The 20,673-nt window shown below is 47.7% G+C and overlaps 1 protein-coding gene across 7 annotated transcripts in view; it reads right to left on the bottom strand.

Moving 5' to 3' along the window:
- Positions 1–20,673, bottom strand: part of LOC102936537 (butyrophilin subfamily 1 member A1) — a 35,957-nt gene that overhangs the window by 9,794 nt on the left and 5,490 nt on the right. For 2 of the 7 annotated variants that reach the window (XM_043528811.1, XM_043528807.1), the window contains 5 exons: positions 18,901–19,012; positions 11,585–12,162; positions 8,421–8,531; positions 5,069–5,416; positions 2,979–3,260 (listed from right to left, as the gene is read on the bottom strand). In XM_043528811.1, coding sequence (XP_043384746.1) covers positions 2,979–3,260; positions 5,069–5,416; positions 8,421–8,526 — 736 coding nt within the window. In that variant the 5' untranslated portion in view covers positions 8,527–8,531; positions 11,585–12,162; positions 18,901–19,012. Of the gene's footprint in view, positions 1–2,978; positions 3,261–5,068; positions 5,417–8,420; positions 8,532–11,584; positions 12,163–17,425; positions 17,498–18,900; positions 19,031–20,673 lie in introns of those variants that run through there. The other 5 variants (XM_043528808.1, XM_043528809.1, XM_037914734.2 and 2 more) reach the window with 5 other exon arrangements.

Below are 20,673 nucleotides of genomic sequence, written 5' to 3'. Positions count from 1 at the left end.
GGCTGGGAAAGAATATATGAATAGACACAATGAGGTTGCCAAGCATCTGCATTGGAGCCTCTGTGGCAAATATATATTCAAATGAACCATGCAGTGTTCTGATCATCAAATTAAAAACGTTCTAGAAAATGAAGAGGCTAAGATTTAATGGAATCTGGCAATTGTCACAGACCAAACCGTGCAGGCAAACAGGTTTGAGATAGCTGTTGTAGAAAAGACGACAAAGAAGACACACCAGCCAACAGAACTATAAAAAAAAAAGAAGTAAGAGAACACAGAGTTCTTCATAATTTGCCATGAATGAATATGGAAAACTAGAACAAAATCAATCCCAGTGATTATTGGAACACTTGGAGGAATGCCTAAGGATATGAATGTGCAGCTCAAGAATACATTAGCAGTTCACTATATCATGATTGTTGTCGACCTCCGGATGAGAACACTCTTAGGTGCTGGGAGAATTCCAAGGAAAGTGAAAGGAGAATTAGGGCATTTGAGCACCTAAATGACAGGAATTCTGTGGAGGGTTTAACAAAACTCCTGATGACCAAACCTGCAGAGTTGGTTCATGGTCATGATTTACTGGACACTCATGGGATAAATTAAAGCTTTCCCCTTTCTCTGCTTAAAGATTTTCTATGATGTGAAGGATCTTTGTTTAAAAAAATCCCCATGATGTAATACTGAGGGATAATAATAAATAACCTTGCTCTAATATAGCGCTTTTCATCGGCAGATAAAGAACTTTACAACCTTAACATTACTTGAAACAGATTCCAGTGGAGAGAGTTCCTTAGTTTTATTTGTCCGTTTGAAGGTACGCTGGAAAGGATCCCTGTTCTAGAGAAATCAGCTCATCAAAATATGCTTATTAGACTTCAGCAGGGCTGTCCCCCTGAAATAAACAGGGGCAGTTCACACCTCTCGGAGCTATTGGTTCAGGATCTCTTCAGACATAGGCAGGCATCAATGCATTGATTCCACTGAAATTGCATTTTGAAGGTTTAATTCAGAATCATAAATGTTTGAGTAGTGCTTTTTAAAATGTAACTTTAGATGCTGGAAAACAGGTGTGGCAAATAGACAGTAACATCATCATGGGGCCATGCTTGTGGATTGAGGGCTGCCAGTCAGTTTCACCCAAACTATCCAGCAAATAGTTAAGAATAACAAATACATTCCTAGAAATCAGGACAGTTCACAAAAAATGATTCAATTCCCTTAGAAGGTTTAAATTGGCAATGAACATTTATTCTGACCAGTTAAACTGGTTTTATTCTGTACGTGGAGATGGGAAACCACACCACTCCACATCCTCCTGTAGTGGAGCGGCTGCCCCACCCCAGCAGAACAGGCGTTAAAAGAAGCCCTGGAGAGGGCTGCGGCTGCGATAAGGAGTGAGAGCAGCTGAGGGAGTAGCTGATCACAGGTGTGGCCAGCTCAATCAGCACCCAGATGGCCCTGATAAGAGGGCTGGGGGGCCAGGAGCTGGAGGAGTCTCACTCTAGTCTTGGAGTGGGAAGGACCTGGCTGCCTGGGAGTACAGGGCACCTGGAGCAGGGCAGGGCAGGGCAAGGCAAGGCAAGGCAAGGCAAGAGGAGCTGGGGAGCTTCAGCCTGGCAACTCCCCAGGCTGAGGCCTTAGTAAAGGCCCAAGGAGGTACTGGGATTGCAGAGGAGCAGCCCAGGATAGGCCGTGGCAGCTGGTCCAGTCCCCTTGCTGATGATGAGTGGCCACTACAGACTGCAGTTTGCCCCAGAGAAAGGGGCTAGATGATGACTGGAAGTAGCCACTGAGGCAAGGTGGGAATAGGGGGAAGGGATTCCCCTGCGAGGGGAGACCCAGAGTGTGGGGACTGCTGTGGGGCAGCACCCCAAGGTAAGGGGCACTGGGGTCTGGGAGGGACCTGGGGCCTGTGGCAGGAGAGACACCGGCCAGCAGAGGGTGCTCCGAGAGCTGGAATCCAGTGAACTCCCGAGGTAACCAGCAGGAGGCGCCGTGGCGGTGAGTGTTCGCTCTGCGACGCCTCCATTTTGCCAGGAAGCAAAAAGCCAGTCTGCCTCACCTACTGCTCCTTGTACAGACTAGAAATGCTGCTCTACCTGCCATAATCACTGTGTGTCAGTGGCCCCCACCTTCCAGACACATACCCACTCTTAGTGAATCCACACCACACATTCTGTGTAGGTTGTTTGCATTGATCAAACCTGATTAGAACTTTGTTTGGTATGAAGCACAGAAGGGAGCTGAGCTATCTGCTATAGCTGGAGTCACCCGAACGCACGGTTAAGGAGAGTGAATTATTGGAGCAGAGCTGTTCCCGGGGAACAAGGCAGCTGAAACTTCTGACAGAGGGTTTCACCTGCATACCGTTTGTGACCATCTCACTTCAAGGACTGATGTATGTAGCAGAAATAAAACATGTTGCACTAAGAATATACCCAGACTCTGCCTTGGTGATCTCTCCCGGAACGCGCAGCAAACCTGTGAGGCCATGAAATCTGCTACTGTTCAGCTGTGGGGAGACAATAGCTTGGGAAGGAGTGAGGCACAATAAGAATAGCCACACTGGTCAGTCCAAAGGTCCATCTAGCCCAGTGTCCTGTCTTCTGACACTGGCCAATGCCAGGTGCCCCAGAAGGAATGAACAGAACAGGTGATCATCAAATGATCCAACCCTTGTCACCCATTCCCATCTTCTGGGAAACATAGTCTAGGGACACCATCCCTGCATTGATGGACCTGTCCTCCATGAACTTATCTGTTTATTTTTTGAACTGTGTTATAGTCTTAGCCTTCACAACATCCTCTATTTGATTATTTATGTACCATTCAAAAACTATTCATTTGCATCCATGTTAATGCTTAGTGGCTGTTACTAAGGTAGTTGTCATTGGTAGAGACATATTTTAACATTGTTAGCCAATTACAGGTGCGTGCGTGTTGATGGTCACATTGTGGCTTGGACAGTAACTCACCTGCTATATAAATTGTTGATTCCTTTTCTTGTTTGAGGATTGTGCTCCTAATGGAACAGGAGATGTTCTGGTTTGAGGTTTCTGTTATGATTACAGAAGTTTCTGTTTCAAACAGGCCATTATCCCCTTGGAGTTTTGTTTCAGACAGCAACGGTAAATGTCGTCCAGTGAGATCTCTCCAGAAAACCTCAGGCTCTGGGTACCACCCGGCCGATCGGCACACCACTCGGATCCCTCCATCCTGATAACCCTCAACAGAGATGAGAGGACCAGTGCCTAGAGCTGGAGGAGAGTGGAATAAAATTGTTTTAATTTTATATTGTGCCATGGTGTTGTAGCCATGTCGGTCGCAGGATATTAGAGAGACAAGGCGGGCGAGGTAATAGCTTTTATTGCACCAACTTCCATTGTGGTGAGAGACAAGTTTTTGAGCTTACACAGAGCTCTTCTTCAAGTCTGGGAAACTAACCCTGAGTGTCACAGGTAAATACAAGATGGAACGCGCTGAGTTAGTTTCCCAGACCTGAAGAAGAACTTTTTGTAAACTAGGAAGCTTGGCTTTCTCCCCAACAGGAGTTGGTCCAGTGAGAGATATTACCTGGTCCAACTTGTCTGTTTAATATTATAACTTATATCAATATTCAGCATAAGGAGTAAGTATTTAAACCTTCAGCACAACAAATGCATGGCAATGCACAACAGAAGCAGAATCGAAAGCCATCAAAATGACTTGGGAAGAAGCTAAGATTGGAGCAAGAAACCAACAAAGATGCAACGCAGCAGTGAAGGCCCTATGTGCCCCATGGCATAAAGTGCATCAGTCAAGTTAGTCATAAAAAGACACCTGTCTGGCTTAAGGGGACAGTGTTAGAACAGGAGAAGACGGCCGCAGCCATCTCTACACTGAAGTTCTGGGTGTGCATGGCAGCTCAGGCAGATGGATCAGCACTAATTGTGCTCTAGCTGGCTCACTAAAAGTAAAAGCCAGGATGCCACAACATGGGCTTCACTGCCAGCTGCTCCAGGGGGTATGTTCCCGGGGTGGGGAAAGCTGCTCTGAAGCCCGGGCCCTGGCATTCTCACTTCTAGTTTTAGCGCGCTAGGTATAGGACGGTTAGCATGGGTATATCTACATGAGCTACTACTCACGCCTCTGGCCGCAACGCAGACAGACCCTTCGTGTCATCCATTGTTGCTGACAGATGCTCAGGAGGTGCTGAGAGAGCAGTGTACAGACACTTGCTCTTGGATGGTGCCAAACTAATGGGAGCCATTAGACCACTTATTGATGGCCACTCTTTTGAAAGAATAGGGTGCCAGGCAGAGACGACCCATGCCTGCCAATAGTGGGAGGGCAGAGTGAGGGCAGCAGGCTTCAGCAGTGTTACTGAGCATGCTCAGTCTGTGTAAGCATGCTCACTACAAGCCAAGCAGCAAATGGGGGGGGGGGGGGGGTGTGCAGGGATGTGACCCAGCATGCCCCACCCCCCCATCTCTGATGCCAGTCCCTCTTCCACAAACAAGTTAGACCTCTCTTCATAACGGGAGTCTGAGGATATTCACAATCTTATCCATCAGTGCCCATTTTCAAATTGATTTTAGAGGGTAAATTGCTGAGGAGACATCTACAGTCAACATCACAATTTCACAATTTCCCGAGATCTGTAGCAGCTGAGCGTGAGACCGGTGATGGAAAACGTGTTGGTATCTGCGGCTGAATATCTTTTAATGACGTATTCAGGAAGGTGTCCTGCAGATTTCAGTAGATCTCTCAGTGGTCAACAGGGACCATGCATCATCTCTGCTGCTTCTCATGGGTAAACTGGTTCCTATAGTTTAGTTCAGAGTCATTTTCTTCCTGCCTCATGAAAGCAACCTATGCCAGGGGTTCTCAACCTTTTTCTCTCTGAGCCACCCAGGAGAATGTACCTCTTCCTCTCTTAGGTGAGCCAAAAAGAGTAGAAAAAACACCTTAAATTTAGAATCACACATGCCAAAAGCTTCCAGCTTATTGGGTGCTGAGCTGCAAATGAGAAAAAAGAACAAATCAAATTCTATTGCTATGGGAAATACAAGCACAAGTTACTGACCTGCCAGCTTTAGTTCCAAATGGGCATCTTTATAAAAGGAAGTTGACTCAAAATAGCACGTGTATTGTCCCTCATCTGTGGGTCTGATATTATGTAACCTCAAGGCGACACTTCCATTTCTGATGCCGTCTTTCAGAAACTCTGTCCTTCCTGTATATTCTGGCATCTGATATTCAATCTGATCCTTTCCATTACGATAGCGATGCACAAGTAAAGAGTAATGGGACCGGAACCATCTCACCTCCATGTCCTCAGCACTCATTGGGGGTGACAAGTGACAGGGTAACACAATGTCCTCACCCACAATAGCAGTGACTGGTTGATCCGGTCCGATGACTGTGAACTCGGCTGTGAAACGTATCATGACACAAGGAAAATGAACTTTAACAAATTGAGCATATCATATTGCCTCTATATAAATCCATGGTACGCCCCACATCTTGAATACTGTGTGCAGATGTGGTCGCCCCATCTCAAAAAAAGATATATTGAAATTGGAAAAGGTACAGAAAAAGGCAACAAAAAATGATTATGGGCCTGGAACAGCTTCCATATGAGGAGAGATTAATAAGACTTTTCAGCTTGGAAAAGGGACAATTAAGAGGGGATATGATTGAATCTATAAAATCATGACTAGTGTGGAGAAAGTAAATAAGGAAGTGTTATTTACTCTCATAACACAAGATCTAGGGGTCATCCAATTAAGTTAATAGACAGCAGGTTTAAAACAAACAAAAGGAAGGATTTCTTCACGCAACGCACAGTCAGCCTCTGGAACTCTTTGCCAGAGGCTGTTGTGAAGGCCAAGACTACAACAGAGTTCAGAACGGAACTAGATAAGTTCATGGAGGATAGATCCATCAATGGCTATTAGCCAGGATGAGCAGGGATGGTGTCCGTAGCCTCTGTTTGCCAGAAGCTGAGAATGGGCAACGGGATGGATCACTTGTTGACTACCTGTTCTGTTCATTCTCTCTGGGGCATTTGGCATTGGCCGCTGTTGGAATACAGGATACTGGGCTAGATGGACCTTTGGTTTGACCCATTATGGCCGTTCTTATGTTCTTAAGGTGATTGATTAAAAAAAATATAAATGGTTACATTTGATCAGAGCTGGCCTCTTTATTATGAAGCCACCTGGTTCCTGATTCAAGCTGAATTTTCAATCCTTTCTGAAATCTACATACAGTAGAACCTCAGAGTTAGAAACACCAGAGTTAGGAACTGATCGGTCAACCACACACACCTCATTTGGAACCAGAAGTATGCAATCAGGCAGCAGAGACGAAAAAAAAAGAGAAAAAAAAAGGCAGCAAATATAGTACAGTGCTGTGTTAAATGTAAACTACTATAAAAGTAAAGGGAAAATTTACAAAAAGATCTGACAAGGTACGGAAACTGCTTCTGTGCTTGTTTCATTTAAATTAAGATGGTTAAAAGCAGCATTTTTCTTCTGCATAGTAAAGTTTCAAAGCTGTGTTAAGTCAATGTTCAGCTGTAAACTTTTGAAAGAACCATAACGTTTTGTTCAGAGTTACGAACATTTCAGAGTTACAAACAATCTCCGTTCCCCAGGTGTTCGCATCTCTGAGCTTCTACTGTACATAGTCAACTTGGAAATGGCCATGGCTCTTTAAGACCTGCTGCTAATTTGTGCTCATTTTCTCAAGAGGCTAGTTTCATCTCCCCCACAAATGACCTGTCCTTAAAATCTAACCCAGTTGTAAAATGCCTTTTCTGCAGAGACAGAGAAAAAAATAGAAGGGAGGATCCACCCAAAGCATTGAAACCAAAATGGTAAAATGCTACGAGTTTGGTTTTGACTCTGCAATGTGAGCCAAGTGTGGTTTGCAGGCACTTGACAGCACCGAGCAGACTCAGCAAACTCAGCTGGCCCTCGGGAACTGGTGGTGAACGCGCTGCGGACATTCCTCCACTTAGTTGGTAGCCGCACTTATGAGATAGCACCAGTTGACGTGGAGAAGGCGGGTGTCCATCTACTTATATTTCGCCCCTAGGCTATGGTATTTGTACTCCAGAGGAGCATGAATGAATGGTCAGCTAGGTAAGTATTACTATCCTCATTTTCCAAATGGGCAAAGAGAGGCTCTGAGAGACTGGTTTAGCAAATATTTCCTTCTGATGGAATTTCATTGTTCCGTCGGGGGACCTAGGTACTCTCATCGCTGTAATTCCAGTTGTTCTGTGCTGGAGTGATTTTGATTCTGTCTTTGCAGTTGCTGTACTTGCAGGGAAAATATGCAGCACAGGTTAAAGAGAAGATGGTCATTCTTTCTAGCAGAAATGTACATATTTTTAAGTCATCCAAGGGGTGAAAAACTGAAGATTTGCCATTGCTTTTGTCTATAAATTAATGCCCGAGAATGATTACTCATCCAATCTGAACATATATAATTTTCTCTGCCCTCAGCAGGTGGCTACAGACACATCACAGCATCTAATCCTTCTCTAGCAAAGTTTCACATTTTCTTATACCAGAGAGAAAACAAGAGGAACTTTTCAATCGGTGCACCTTAGTCTTCTTTGACAAGCATTGCTACTTGGTGTGTTCAGAATAACTCAACCCCAAATTCTTCCCCACGTACCATTACAGAGCTACCACACAATTTCATATACTGGCATCCCGGGTGCAGGGGCAAGGGAGCAGACTTAACATAAGAATGGCCGTACTGGGTCGGACCAATGGTCCATCTAGCCCAGTGTCCTGTCTTCTGACAGTGGCCAATGCCAGATGCCCCAGAGAGAATCAACAGAACAGGTGATCATCCAGTGATCCATCCCGTCGCCCATTCCCGGCCTCTGGCAACAGAGGGTACGGAGACCATCCTGGCTAATAGCCATTGATGGACCTACCCTCCATGAACTTATCAAGTTGGTTTTTTTTGTTTTTTTAGAACCCTGTTAGTGTCTTAAGGTTGTGCGATGATGTTGTATGGGCATGAAGCAGCAGCATAAACTATTTGTTTCTTGGTTTTTTGAATTGTGCGCTTTGGCTTTAATTTTGGTAATAAAACTTTGCTGCAGCTGATGAATTAAAAAAAAATAAAAAAAATTAGGGAATGTTCCAGGCATCCTTCGGGAAAAGACTGGTGATTTCGGTGATCATCAGAAAACCATAAAGGGAAATGGGATGGCATCTGGCACATGAAGCCTTCTCGGCTTTGATCAAGTGGTAGAATTAAGTAGGCTAAAGTGATGTTCTTTTTCTGATACTTGTAATGTAACCATATAATTTTGTCCCTATATGGGCCTTAACAGCTAAGCAATGGAACAAGCAAATAAATAACATAAGTAACAACGGGGAGGACAATGCATGAGTGGTATTGTCTACCTGACTCCAAGTTGTGAATCGGTAAATTAATGAAGAAAATGATGAAACCAGGCAGAGAGATGCTTGCTGTGGAGCCATGATGGAGAGACGATAATTTCATTTTCATTGTAACTTGAGAAAAAAAAATAAATGAAAGAAAAAAAATAAACGGGGTGCGCATAATAAGGATTATGTTATAACTAAATAAATCTTGGGCAGCACGTAAACAGCTCATGGGACACTTGGATATGGAGATCCTGGTTCAGATGTCCTGATGATTTTATAGCACTGTCATCAACTGCATCTCCCCACAGTTGCTTAGCAAGGAACCTTAACAGGGCTCCGTACGGTAGAACCAGGAGTTAGTGAAGATAACATGGGGAAATAGTAAAACTGACAAAGTAAAACTATTTCCCTATGTTTATTCCCCCACTCCCCCTCACACGTTCTGGTCAACTGCTGGAAATGGCGCACCTTGATTATCACTACAAAAGGTTTCCCCTGCTCTCCTGCTGGTAATAGCTCACCTTACCTGATGAGCCATGGATTGTATATGTGGCATGTAATATCCGGGGAAGAAGATTTAAGAGAAAAGTAGAGCAACTGGAAGAGGAGAGGCAAGCCTTATCCAAAGAGCAAGAGACCAGTAAAACAGTAAAAGAGCAGCTTAGTCAAACAAGGGAAGTAAATTCCTACTCCTTTGTCAGAGGGATAGTCTTACAAGAGACCTGACTTACATTAAACAGTTACAAAAGGCTGGTTACGAAATTATCATGTGGAGAGAGAAAGCAATGGGGCCAGAGTATTCAGTTGGGCAGGAAGTGAGAATCGTGGACCTAGCTCACAGAACGCAGGCATTCGAACAAACCTGTGACATTCTGGAGGATACGTACCGTCAGGTCATAAATATTGAAGGTGAGAATGGGCCAACACCCCCAAAAAATAAGGAGGATGCCTGTATAAAGATGGAGTTGCCACCTGTATATGTTGTGAATAGAATTCCAGATATTCCAGTAGTTATGGTCTGGTGAGACCCACAATAAGCAAAGGTAGAATCTCACCCCCATTTACAGATTGAGAGCTAAAATCAGACAGGAAGAGCAGAAGAGATTGAACAATCTGGGGAGTTAGGAACAGAGGAAGAATCAAAACAGAGACACAGAAAATTCGGGGCCAGGGGGAAGGGGAATCTGAAAAAAACAGTCAGCAGTGAGGCAAGGAAAGAGAAAGTCACAGGCAGTCTTGGTGAAAAGTCTGATGAGGGATTAAATATTGAAAGACTGAAACAAGAAATGGAAAGAACAGCAATTAGTAGCTGTCACGAGAGCAAGAAAATCAGTTACAAACGGTTCGCCAGAGAATAAGTCAGCCAGACTTGTCACAGACCCATCCGCAATTGTGCCGCTTTTTACAAGAAGCCCAGGGAACTATAGAAGTTGCTGTGAAGGCCGGTAAGGAGGCAATCTCAGGACAGACCAAAAGTCTTTGCAACCTGAAATTCCAGCAAGTCAACTGAGCTAGAAGCAGTAATGAACAAGTGGCATAACTGATCCTGACTCTGGTACGCCCACCAGACCCCAAGCCACTTTACAGCCAAAACCAAAATCTCCACAGAAACCCATGCCAGTGCCAGACCTTCCTGAGGTGCAGGCACCTACCCCAGCCAAAAGAAAATGTAAACGGTTACAGCAAAACTCCCTGTGACAAAGTGGGTCCCCCTTGTTATACTGTATGAGAGTCTTACTGTTGTGCCTGAACACTGTGTGTACCTCAGTTTCCCTGTTGATTACACCACTGCCTAGGTGGTGAGAATACGGATGTGTGACTTTTGCTGAGGCCCGCAGGGGCAGGTGAGGCTGCTCCAGCTGCCTGCACATTAGCGATGGATGGTGCCCTTCATAACCTGAGAACCAGGAAGGGGATGCGACCAGGTGATACTTTGCCCAGGAAGCAAGACAAAGACCAGGAGAAGGAGCAACAGGCGTATGGGAGGTCACGTGGCTGGAAGCTGGGTAGTCTGCTGTTTGGGACTCGAAGGTGGGGGGGCGTCCCCAACAGCTCAGTAGTCCCCCCCAAGATGGACTTTGCTGAAAGTCACTGATTTCTGTGCTAGCAAGATCTGTTCTATGCTGTGTTCCTGTCGACTAATAAACCTTCTGTTTTACCGGCTGGCTGAGAGTCACTGCTGACTGCGGGGTTGGTGTGCAGGGCCCTCTGGCTTCCCCAGGGGCCCGTCCAGGTGAACCCGCCAAGGGGAAGTGTACGGTGTGAACAGGGATGCTGAATGCTCGGAGGTCAGACCCAGGAAGGCCATAGCCCAAGAGGCTCCTTGCCCTGGACAGCGTGCCCTGAGGGGAGTCACGCTACCCAGAGTCCTGGCTGGCTTCATACAGAGCAGTTCCAGAGCATCGGGCCTGTAACTCCGTCACACTTCCCACCTAAATTGTCTACTGTAGAAGCTGCCCAGCCTTGGGAGGTACCAGCTCCTCTAAAGGGAAAGGGGCCCCAGACTCCCCAATAGAACTGGGAAAGAGGAGAAAGCATCAATTTCTAATGTGGAACCATTAGAATCCAGTGGTCATGTCTCTCCAATAGCCTGGCGAGGGGCAGCCATTTCTAACGGATTCGCCTTCACAGCAAGAGACATGTATGAGGGACAATCCCTGGGATGTGTGTATTTAAGTTTATTTGTGTTTAATGGCAAAATATAAAATATCTTTTTAAAATAGCTATCCCAATGCTAGGCAGACAATTACCAACACAATCCAACCAGGGAAAAAGAAAACCCCTAGAACTGAAATTTCCATACCTCAGCTCCCTGAAAACCTTAGTCCACAATAATGATAAATAAACCGACACTTTTGCTTATTCCCCTGAGAACTTCAACTCTGCTTGAACATCTGTCTTTATGCAAACTACTTCTACTGAGGTTTTCTTTTGGGGTGTAGGAGAGAAAAAGGGGGGATTGAAAAAGAGAAAGAAAAATAGATGGTATTGTGACAATCAGGGTCCAGACACCCCAGAGGGAGAACAGGGGTTCTGAACCCCACAGAATAAGGAATCTTTTTGTCCGGTGTTGGTACTGCACCTAGCACTATGGGTCCTGACCATGACTGGGATTCCCCGATGCTACCACAATACAAATAAATAACAACAACAACAATTAAGAAGTAACCAAAGCTCACCTATCTGATGGATCCCGGGCAGAAGTTTCCCAGTGTTTTCATGATCTCATCAGTTCTTACAGCTTCTCTTAAGCCTTCATCTCTTCTCTCCCATTGCAAGCAAGTCTTTCCATTTATGAGCCTGCATAATTAATTATTTTGATCCGCTTCTCCTCGTGGATTTAATTGAAAGGTTTGGTTTGATTTCCACTGAACAGAAGTGTCTCTCTCTTGATGCTTCGATCCACTCAGAAAATAAATGCGGAGAAGTAACAGGAACAGTACAGTCACTCAGTCCTTAAAGACGCACACCTAGTCCTACCGAAAGGTAAGTTGCCATGGCGGCAGCAGGCTTATTTTCCAGGGAGCTCATGTTCAGCTGATTATCCACCAGGCTCTTTTCCAGGTATCCCTGGAATTTCCCTTCAAATCCCTTCAAAATTTTCACCTCGCTCCCAAAACGAAACTTCCCTTAGCAAACCCATGAAAAAAAAAATCATCTTGTTGCTCATCTGGCATTTATGGAATATTTTTATTACTTCCAGGTCTAAAGATCAAAGCCGAGCCTGTATCTGTTCTCAGACAGAGTTAACCTGTAACTGAAAGGAGAAATTATAAAGTAACATGAGGATAGTCAACTACAGAGTGCTCTTGGCATAAGACAACACAGGTTGGAACTATTACTGTTCATATGAACTACATCCCACGTCTAACATCAGCTTTCCTCCAAATAAAGCAGCAGTCCCCAAACTTTTGACGGTCACGCCCCTCCCTTGCCCCTGTCCGCGCCCAGGAGTGGGGCTGCAGCCAGGGGCTGAGGCTGGGGGCGGGGCCGTGCCAAGGTTAGGGACGGGGCCAGGAGCCGGAGACGTGGCTAAGGGCGGGACCGGAGCAGAGCTGGGAGCAGAGGGGGGCTGGGTGATGCTCCCTCCCTGCCCCCCATAGGGGCTGGCCTAGGCCACGCCATGCTCCCTGCACCCAGACTTTCCTCCATACCCCACTAGGGGGACATGCCCCCAGTTGTGGATCTCTGAAATAAAGGCTACTGATCACCAGGTACAATGCAGGGTTGTCTCTGGAAAACAATACACTGAATCAGATCCCCAGTACGGCAACAATCATAGAATCATAGAATATCAGGGTTGGAAGGGACCCCAGAAGGTCATCTAGTCCAACCCCCTGCTCGAAGCAGGACCAATTCCCAGTTAAATCATCCCAGCCAGGGCTTTGTCAAGCCTGACCTTAAAAACCTCTAAGGAAGGAGATTCTATCACCTCCCTAGGTAACGCATTCCAGTGTTTCACCACCCTCTTAGTGAAAAAGTTTTTCCTAATATCCAATCTAAACCTCCCCCATTGCAACTTGAGACCATTACTCCTCGTTCTGTCATCTACCACCATTGAGAACAGTCTAGAGCCATCCTCTTTGGAACCCCCTTTTCAGAACAATGAGGGGAAAGAACTCTTTTTAGGCTGGAGAGTTTTCCTCTTCGGAGGAGAATGAATGTCATGTGCGTGCGATGCATATAGAATAGCCCATCTACATATACAGAACTGTCAGCAGACACTTCTGTCGTTTCTTTTCTTTTCTAAAATAGCATGCACACCTTCTGAATTTTCTGCTCTACTCCAATTACATTTCCCCAACACACCTATGTTTCATTTGCAGATTTCTGCCAGCAGCAGGTGTTGAATTTAAAAAAAAATTATATAATACATAGGTTGGGAAAAGAGGGTCTGTACATCTGGGTATAGTGCTTAGATTATCCACAAATATAAAGTTTTTAAAGTCATATGATACACAGAGAGCATAATCAGCAATAACCCAAATTTAGGTGAATAGATTTAACAATACAGTTTAGATATTAGAATCCAAATTCTCGGGTACATCACTCATGAAAAGTTGTACAGAGATTTGGTTCTGGAAAGCAAAATACATCAATGAGTGGAGACTGTCCCGGGGGGGAGGAGTGGGATTTGCTTGTGCCCCCCCCCCGCCCCCGGCCCCGCCCCAACTCCACCCTTTCCCGGCCCCCATTCCAACCCCTTCCCCAAAGTCCCCGCCCCAACTCTGCCCCCTCCCTGCCCCATTGGACTGCTTCCCCAAATCCCGGCCCTGGCCCCACCTCCTCCCCTAGGCACACCGCGTTCCCCTTCCTCCCCCCTCCTTCCCAGCCGTGCGAAACAGCTGTTTCCCGGCGCAAGCGCTGGGAGCTAAGGGGAAAAAGTGGGCACTCTCTCAAAGGATCAACATTCACTCTCTTTCTTGAATGATCAACTCTTCTTTGGGGAAAAATAATAATGACAAAATCCCGGATGTTTTTAGATATTTAAAAATTCCTCCCAGACGGCAATTTAAGAACCAAAAAGCCTGACATGTCCGGGAAAATACGGATGTATGGTAACCCTATACTTTCCTAAGCTCAAGAACATGCTCAGTCTGCTGCTGTGAGCAGGTGGGTGTTTCCCTCCCTGAAATGCTGAGCTGGTGGGAATAGAGGAGTGGAGGCTTCTATAAAAGGTGCAGTATTGGTAACCCAGACTGCTCAAAACTAATGAGTCGGCCCCGCGCCTCCCAAGAATCACGCAGTAAGCCTCCCAAATCATGAGATTAATAAAAGAAGATGATGTTGGGTTTTGGGGTTGTCGATGTCTGAACTCCCCCTGCCACCCCCGGGGGGGGTGTGTGTGTGTGTGTGTGTGAGAATTAGCTGCCCCCCACTCACCCACCTTTACCAAGCAAGAGAATTTCTGTCCCAGCACACAAGCTCCCACTCCCTCCTCTGCCCAGCCCCAAATAACCTGGCCCCAACCCTCAAATCAATCCTCCCCCCAAGCAGTTCTGCCCCCAGATCTGACACCTTGATTCAACCGCCCACAGCAGTGGAAGTAGGCCAGTCGTGTCAGGCTGTACCAGCCATTTATAACCCGTAGCACATCGGAAAGACACCAAACCGCCCCCAGCCCCTCCACAGAGCTGCCCCTCAGGAGAAGAGGGCAGGCCTGGGAGCGGTACAGCAGCCGAAGAAGCTGCAGGTGTAGGTAGTAAATTGCTCTGGGTAGGAATGTGCTACTTACAGTGTACTGAGCATGCTCAGTTCATCTGCTGAAGCCACTGCCCTTCACCCTGCCCTTATGAGCGGTAAAATACTGCGGACTGCTTTTGACAGGGGTTAAAAAGGGGCAAAGGGGGCAAATCAAAGCAGGGGGGTGGCCAGGGTCTGAGCAGGGGGCGGAAATTGACTGGTCGGGGGAGGTCAAGCAGCTGGAGGCAGGATTAAGATAGGGGCTAAAGGGCAAAATTAGGGATGGGGTGGGAGGAGTTAAGCCCAGGGGTGAGTCGCTGGCAGAGGGTGACAGAGGGCAAAACCCAGCACAGGCAGAGGCACAGGGGGTAGCATTACCCCAGTGGGATTGAGACACCAGTGCTTACAAAAATAGGTTGTTTGGGGGGGTGAGGGCAGAGGTTTTTTTATTTGATCAAAGGGCCTTTTTCGTATGATCACTCAAACTGAGCATGCTCAGTAACATCTGCTGAAGCCACTGCCCTTCACCCTGCCCTTATTAGCCGTAAAATTCTGCTGACTGCTTTTTACAGGGGCTAAAAAGGGGCAAAACGGATGAGGGGAGTGGTCAGGGTCTGATCAGGGGGGTGAAAATTGACTGGTCGGGGGAGGTCAAGCAGCTGGAGGCAGGATTAGGAGAGGGGCCAAAGGGCAAAATCAGGACTGCGGGGGTGGAGCAGGAGTTAAGCCGAGGGGTGAGGCGCTGCCAGAGGGTGTCAGAGGACAAAACCCGGCATAGGCAGGGGCACAGGGGGTAACAGTTACCCCAGTGGGACTGAGACACCAGTGTTTGTAAAAATGGGGGGGGGGGGGGGGGGAAGGAGCTTTTTTGTTTCCCCTCCCACAGACAGCACCTCTCAGCATGGGCTTCCCAGGGCTGGGTTCTTAAAGGCACAGGCATCCCAATGCCTCGTCAGTGCAGCGCCTCTTGGTCTGATCTAACCCACTGAGGCTACGTCTACACTAGAAAGTGCAAAGCGCTGCCGCGGGTGCCAGTGCTCCTGGTAATCCACCTCGACGAGGGGGTTAGCTCTGAGCACTGGGAGCCGAGCCTGTCCACACTAGCACTTTAAAGCGCTTGGACTTGCTGCACTCGGGGGAGGGTGATTTTTCACACCCTGAGCCAGCAAGTTAGAGCGCTTTAACTTGCCAGTGTAGATAATCCCTGAGACTTAATTCAGTGAAACATTTTACATATATCCCCTCAGAAACAAAGAATCCCTTATCACTGTATCTGATTGCATAGAATCTCACAGCAGTTTCCCAAGTTGTCTTATCTGCTGCTGGGATTCCCTGAATTTTTAATTCTAATTTTTTCTTCTTATTTTTAGAGCAGATGTTTATTCTGTTGGATTATCTGACTTCCACTCTTTTGCCTCTCAATCCAGCTCTTAGTGTTTTTCTGCATGCCATTGCTTGTGTGTACAACTTGATTCTCAAATATTCAATAAAGGCAGTATACTCTCTCCTGTAACATCTTTCTCCAAGATAAAAATCTACTGTAATTTTTGCTGAACATTAGAACTGCCGTAGTGGGTCAGACAAATAGTCCGTCTAGCCCAGTGTCCTGTCTTCTGACAGCTGCCAGTGCCAGGTGCTTCTAAGGGAACGAACAGAACAGGCAATCACCGAGTGACCCATCCCATTGTCCACTCCCAGCATCTGGCAGTCAGAGGACGGTTTAGGGACATGCAGAGCATGGAGCTGCATCGCTGATTATCTTGGCTAATAGCTGATGCACCTATCCTGAGGGACTGATCTAATTCTTTGTTGAACCCATTCATAGTTTTGGCCTTCAGAACATAATGAACACACATCTCCAACCCCAGGATACCTTGACAACCACAAGAATTCTAAAAACTTGAGTTATACACCCTGAAGTCAAGAAATGTTAATAAATACAGTAACTTTTCACATAACATTGTAGTTATGTTCCTGAAAAATGTGACTTTATGTGAAATGATGTTAAGCGAATCCAATTTCCCCATAAGAATTAATGTAGATGGGGGGGTTAGGTTCCAAGGAAATTTTTTTCACCAGACAAAAGACATTATATATATATATACAGTATAAGTTTTAAACAAATTTAAACAAACCGTTTAATATTGTACACAGCAATGAATGATTGTGAAGCTTGGTTGAGGTGGTGGAGTAAGAGGGTGGGATATTTCCCAGGAAATGCCTTTCCGCTAAATGAGGAACTAGCACTCAGCTGAGCCTTCCAGGGTTAATACACTGTTAATGTAGCCTCACACTCTACAAGCCAGCATGGACTGAGGCAGGAGGGAGGAAACACAATAGATGCAGGGCAGTAGCTGCAAACACGTCCCTGCAAAAACTGAACATGATGATGAGCCCACGCGATCCAGCTGGAGCGCACTACTCCCTCCTCGTGACAGCACATGCATGGCTGCACAGGTGCTGACTTTCCAAAGTGCTGGGGGGTGCGTGCATGAGTGAGAGAGAGAGAGAGAGAGATGTGCATTGCCCTTTAAATACACTGACCGCACTTCAAGTATGTTGCTCTTTTAAGCAAATCAGCCAGTTCAGACAGGAAGCAACAGCTTCCTGCAAGCTCCTCCCCCCCGCCTTCTGTCCCAGAGCCCTGTGACTGTCCCTTCCTCCACTTTATGGAGATGGGGTACGGAGGGGGGAGCAGGGAGACATCCCGATATCAGCACCCCTCCCACAGCAAGCTCTGGAGAGCAGCTCCAAAGCAGAGGGAAAGGTCAGGAGCAGCATGGCAGTGGGGGGGAGGGCCACCTGAACTGCTACTAGGCAGATGCCGAGCCACATACCTTACAGGGAATTTAGGGGAGCTGCCACCCCCCCCCCCCCCGGTTCTAATCCCCATGCTCTTCTAGAGAATCCTGCAAGCAGTAGACAAAGCAGGCAGCTGCCAAACCATGTTACAGGGGAGCATTGCGCAACTTTAAATAAGCATGTTCCCTAATTGATCAGCAACGAAACAACGTTAACCAGGACAATGTTAAGTGAGGAGTTACTGTACGTGATATTTTGTTCTTATGCGCCTCTTTGTTCCTGAGCCTTTAGGGTGGAGTATGGCCAGTTCCACCAAAGCTGGAGCCTAAACACCTGAATGAATCTTAGTCTACCCTCATACTTTTCCTGGGCTTATTGAAGATATAAAATAAGAGAAATTCAAAGTATGACTCCAACCGGTCCCCTTGCATACAGGTCAGTCGGCCCTTTGAATTGGTGGGAATGGATTTAATAGGGCCATTCCTGGCAACAAAGGAGGGATACAGGTATACACTGACAGCCACAGACTTAGATGGGTGGAAGCATTTCCACTTCGAAATAAGCTGGCATCTGAGGTGTCAAAAAAAAAAAAAAATGTACAAAATTATACAGCGACTTGGATGTCCACAGCATATACTGACATCTCGTGGGCCAGAATTCAATAATAAGGCAAATACTTTTTTCTCGGGTTGTTTTTGACTATGTCCTCAACCACACTTTCAGGTCACAGAGAGCTGACAGTGAACAAGGGCTTCATTGCCCTGGTGAGTTTTTCTTTATGGACATTTTTGCTGACAAGTTTCAATGAACGCCCACTCCGCTTTGGCAAGGATTATGGCGGGTCACCCCATCCGGGTTGAATGAAAACAACATTTTATTCTTTGGTCTCTTTTTACCCACCAAACCCATCCAAAGGAAAGTTTATGGCATAATATTTTTTCTTTCAGTAGAATCTAGAGATCTGCAAAAAATTGGGAACACAGCATAGCTTCACCAGCCCACACCACCCACAAACCAATGGGCTGGCTGAAAACACAAACGAATCCAACCAAAGGTAGTTTCAGGGCTGGGGAAATTACGGTATTAATAGCGAGGCCAATGCACTGGGACAGAAGCTACAAACTGCTTCAGAATTTTAGTACCTCGCAAGTCCACTTGTCTTTTATTTCAACCGCCCCAATAAACTAGGACAGCCCAATAAACTAGGCCGGCCTCTTTACGCCTTTTGGGTTGTGTACAACTTCTCTCAGTAAAGACAGTCCTTTCCCCTCCCCGCCACAAATAACCCAGCACCATTTGGTACAGAGCATTGCGGAAGGACAGCTGGCCGGGGAGCTGCTGCTCTGCTCCTGCCCCCCCCCCCCCCCCCCTTCCAGGCATGGGGAGCAGACTGGGAGGGGAGGGGAAGAAAATACTGTTACTTGCACCACTGCTCGCCCCCCCCAGTCCCCACCACCACCCCATCTCCCCCTCCACCGATCCCCCACACCAGTTCCACTTCCAGCCTCACCTCTGCTCCTTCGGCAGCTCCTGGGGCTCTTCACCCCTCTCTCCCCCTTGCCAGGCCCTGTGCTGGTGGAAGAGGCAGGGGCTGGGCTGGCTGCCACTTGCCGGTCTGGAGGCTGAGAGGGGAGGAGAAAACAGCTGAGCTGCCGTCACGTGGTTTCAGGGAATTTCCTCCCCCCATCAGTATTTACAACTTTGCTGTTTCCTGGGCAGGCTGCAGGGACCCGGACACGCCCCGTAACCTCCACTGAAGCCGCCGCCCCCACTTGCATCCCAGCCAGCTCCCTGCACAGCATCCGTGTGAGGGGAGATGAATAACACCCCGACTTTTCAGCTTGGAAAAGGGAAATGATAGAGATCCATAAAGTCATGAGGGGTGTGGAGACAGTGACTACGGAAGTGTTAAAGTTACTCCTCATAACACAAGAACTAGGGGTCACCAAATGAAATTAACAGGCAGCAGGTTTAAAACAAACAAAAGGAAGGATTTCTTCACACAACGCACAGTCAGCCTGTGGAACTCCTTGCCAGAGGATGCTGTGAAGGCCAAGAGGATAACAGGGTTCCAAAAAAAAACCTAGGTAAGTTCATGGAGGACAGGTCCATCAATGGCTATTAGTCAGGATGGACAGGGATAGTGTCCCTAGCCTCTGTTTGCCAGAAACTGGGAATGGGTGACCAGGGCTGGCCTAGGGAAAATGGCACCCTGGGCGAATTTGCATTTTGGTGCCCCTGGCCCCTGTGGGCATGGCGTGGCCCCCATTGCCCCTGGCCCCCATGGGCTCCCCATCCTCCCTTCACCCCTAACCCTTACACTGTGCCCCCTTTGTCCCTAATCCCTGCATTCCCCTCCTGTGCCCCTAATCCCTACACCCCCTTCCCTCCTAGTCCTGTACCTCCCTCCAGCCCCCCTAACCCCTGCATTGTGCCCTCTTCACCCCAATCCATGCACCCCCCTTCCCTCCTACCCCTGTACCACCCTCCTGCACCCCTAATCCCTGTACTCTGCCCTCTTCACCCTAACCCCTGCACTGTGTCCCCTTCACCCTGACCCCTGCTGCACCCCAACCCCTGCACCCCCCTCCTGCACCCACATGGAGAAACTGACCTGGATGCAGGGATGGAGCAGCTGGCATTGCTGCTCACTCCCCCACAGGACTGATGCTCCTCTGCCCCGGGCACCCCTAGGGGGCTGTGAGGTGGGGGAGCGAGGTCGGGACTCCCTGGATGCAGGTCACCTTCCCCACGTGGGCTGCATAAGGAGAGGGCAGGAGAGCAGCAGCTCCTGATGCCTCCCAGCACAGCCCATATGTGACTGTGTGTTGTGTTGAGGGGAGTGTGTGAGTGCGTGAGTGCGCTGTCTCGTTAAGAAAGCACTCAGGGTCAGGAGCCTGAAGGCCTGTTCAGACACAAGCAGCTGCCAGCTTAATAAAACCAGGTACATGGGGGGGGGGGGCACCCTGACATCAAAACCCCCCCTCCCACCCCCACAGCAGACAGGAGGATGCTCCAAGTCAGGAGTTGCCAGGGGCGGCTCCAGGGAGAAACTGGGGAGAGGGGGGACAGGAACAGCAAGGGCCGCACACGTGGAGCAGGCTGGAGGAGGGGCACCCCTGCTCTGGAGGAGTCACCTGGCTTGACTTTTCCTCAAACTGCCCCCTGCAGCTCAGGTCCCTCTTCCCCCATACGCTGCTGCTTCGCCTGCCTGCCTGCCCCCTCTGACAGCCCAGCTGGCTCTCGGCAGGTCAGGTGGGAATCAGGCAAACCCTGTGTACGG

This window comes from Chelonia mydas, chromosome 14 (genome assembly GCF_015237465.2).
Source record: "Chelonia mydas isolate rCheMyd1 chromosome 14, rCheMyd1.pri.v2, whole genome shotgun sequence".
NCBI classification, from domain to species: domain Eukaryota; kingdom Metazoa; phylum Chordata; order Testudines; family Cheloniidae; genus Chelonia; species Chelonia mydas.
Note: the sequence above shows the minus strand (reverse complement) of the source record. Positions and strands in the feature narration are given on the sequence as shown.